Genomic DNA, 1,656 nt, shown 5'->3' with positions numbered 1-1,656 from the left:
ATAATGAACAGGTTTGTGTACTTAGTATTTTATAAGTACACAGCCTCTAATGTGGTTGGTATGCAACATCATTTTGTAATCACCAAGTGCTGATATGTGACTTTTTTATTTTCCAAGCAATAAAGATGTTTGATAGTATATAGGAACAGAAGAGAAATGTCAGATTGAGGAGTTGGTGCGCTGGTTAAAGTATTTTATTCTCCAGTTAACATATCAATTAGTCGCAGAGGATTAAAGCTCCAGTAACTAAATTTGGTTGTTCCGAGGGAATTCTTTTTTCCTTCTTAAAGCCAAACATTTAAATCAATCTATGCCTCCCAACACCACACCCCAAACAGAACTGGAGACATTACTGCTGAGGATTTTCTTCTTTTTATCAGCAACTTATTTTGGAAAAAAACCATGAGTAACACTGAACATACACTTGCATTGATTAGCTTCACTTGACRCCTGATATTAGAGTGGGAGGTAATTTTTTCCTCATATTAACAAAACGTTATTACTTTATTACAGACGAGGTATTCAGGTTCGGCTCGGGCGGTCTAACCTCCGTCGTGGTTCTGTGTGGATGTGATTATGATTCTGTGATTTGAAAAACAGTACCTGCGGGGATGACAAGTGACTCGAACCTCTATTTATCTCCYCTGTGTCTCATCCTCAGTGAAAAGTGGATCATATCAGCACCATCAGCTCAATGCCCACAGGAGCCATTTATGCCAAAGAGCACCTTGCGACTGACAGCTAAAGGGGCCTTGATCACTCCACTGATGCAGTAAAAGCAGTGATCACTCTGACTGGCTGACACGGAATTAAAAAAAAAACTAAAAAGAAAAAGCTGCATTAGAACTTCAGCACCCAGTAAAAAACAAACAGAAAAAAAAATACTAACTTGTAGTGGACAGAGAAAGATATTTGCAAATGTGAAAAATGAGTATTCTTCAGATTGAAAAAAAAAAATAATGATGCCATTGGGCTTAACGAGGATCTGGGCATCTTTGCATGCCTAAATCTGTTTTATTGGGGCTGTACATACCCTGTGTGGGTCAGTCTCGTGCCATCGACGTCTTGGGTCTATTTCTTCATAAGGTGGAACCATTCCTTCTCGTCTCGCCTGCTGATACTCTCTCTTTAACTGCTGGATCCTGTCCACACTGCCACACAAGCACACGCAGGCACACACGGACACACACACGGATGAAAAAAAAAAAAAGAAACAAGCTTTTAGACTGGCTTGAAAACACTCAAAAAGTATGTTTTTTTTTCTTGTGCAAGAACTGTTTTCATGCTGCTACATGTTGACTTAAATCCATATATTTAATGGTCAGTATGTAACACAATAAACAGATGAATAAAATTAATAAGATTTTTTAAAATATGCACTGAGACACAGGGGCGGATCTAGGATTTTTCTGAGTAAGGGGCCACAATATTCATAGAGAGGCCAAGTATTTGTTCAACATCCGTTCACACAAATCCCCAGTTTTGGTAAGGTGTTTACATTTAACCAGTCATACATGTTCAAATGCTTGTAATGTATATATATATATATTTTTTTTTTAAAGGGGTACCACTTTACAACAAGGCTCCCTTTATAGATGGCTTGTAAAGAGTTTATAGATAGGTTACTAATTCATCTGTAAACACTTTATAAATCAT

General features: G+C 37.6%; 1 protein-coding gene across 2 annotated transcripts in view; it reads right to left on the bottom strand.

Moving 5' to 3' along the window:
• LOC106526993 (partitioning defective 3 homolog B) overlaps positions 1–1,656 on the bottom strand; it is a 112,492-nt gene that overhangs the window by 72,073 nt on the left and 38,763 nt on the right. For both annotated transcript variants that reach the window (XM_014021740.1, XM_014021739.1), the window contains exon 5: positions 1,034–1,151. In XM_014021740.1, the coding sequence (XP_013877194.1) occupies positions 1,034–1,151 (118 nt within the window). The remainder of the gene's footprint in view (positions 1–1,033; positions 1,152–1,656) is intronic.

This window comes from Austrofundulus limnaeus, unplaced genomic scaffold (genome assembly GCF_001266775.1).
Source record: "Austrofundulus limnaeus strain Quisiro unplaced genomic scaffold, Austrofundulus_limnaeus-1.0 Scaffold303, whole genome shotgun sequence".
Lineage (NCBI taxonomy): Eukaryota > Metazoa > Chordata > Actinopteri > Cyprinodontiformes > Rivulidae > Austrofundulus > Austrofundulus limnaeus.
The sequence above is the reverse complement of the archived record's forward strand: the minus strand, read 5'-3'. Positions and strand labels throughout refer to the sequence as shown.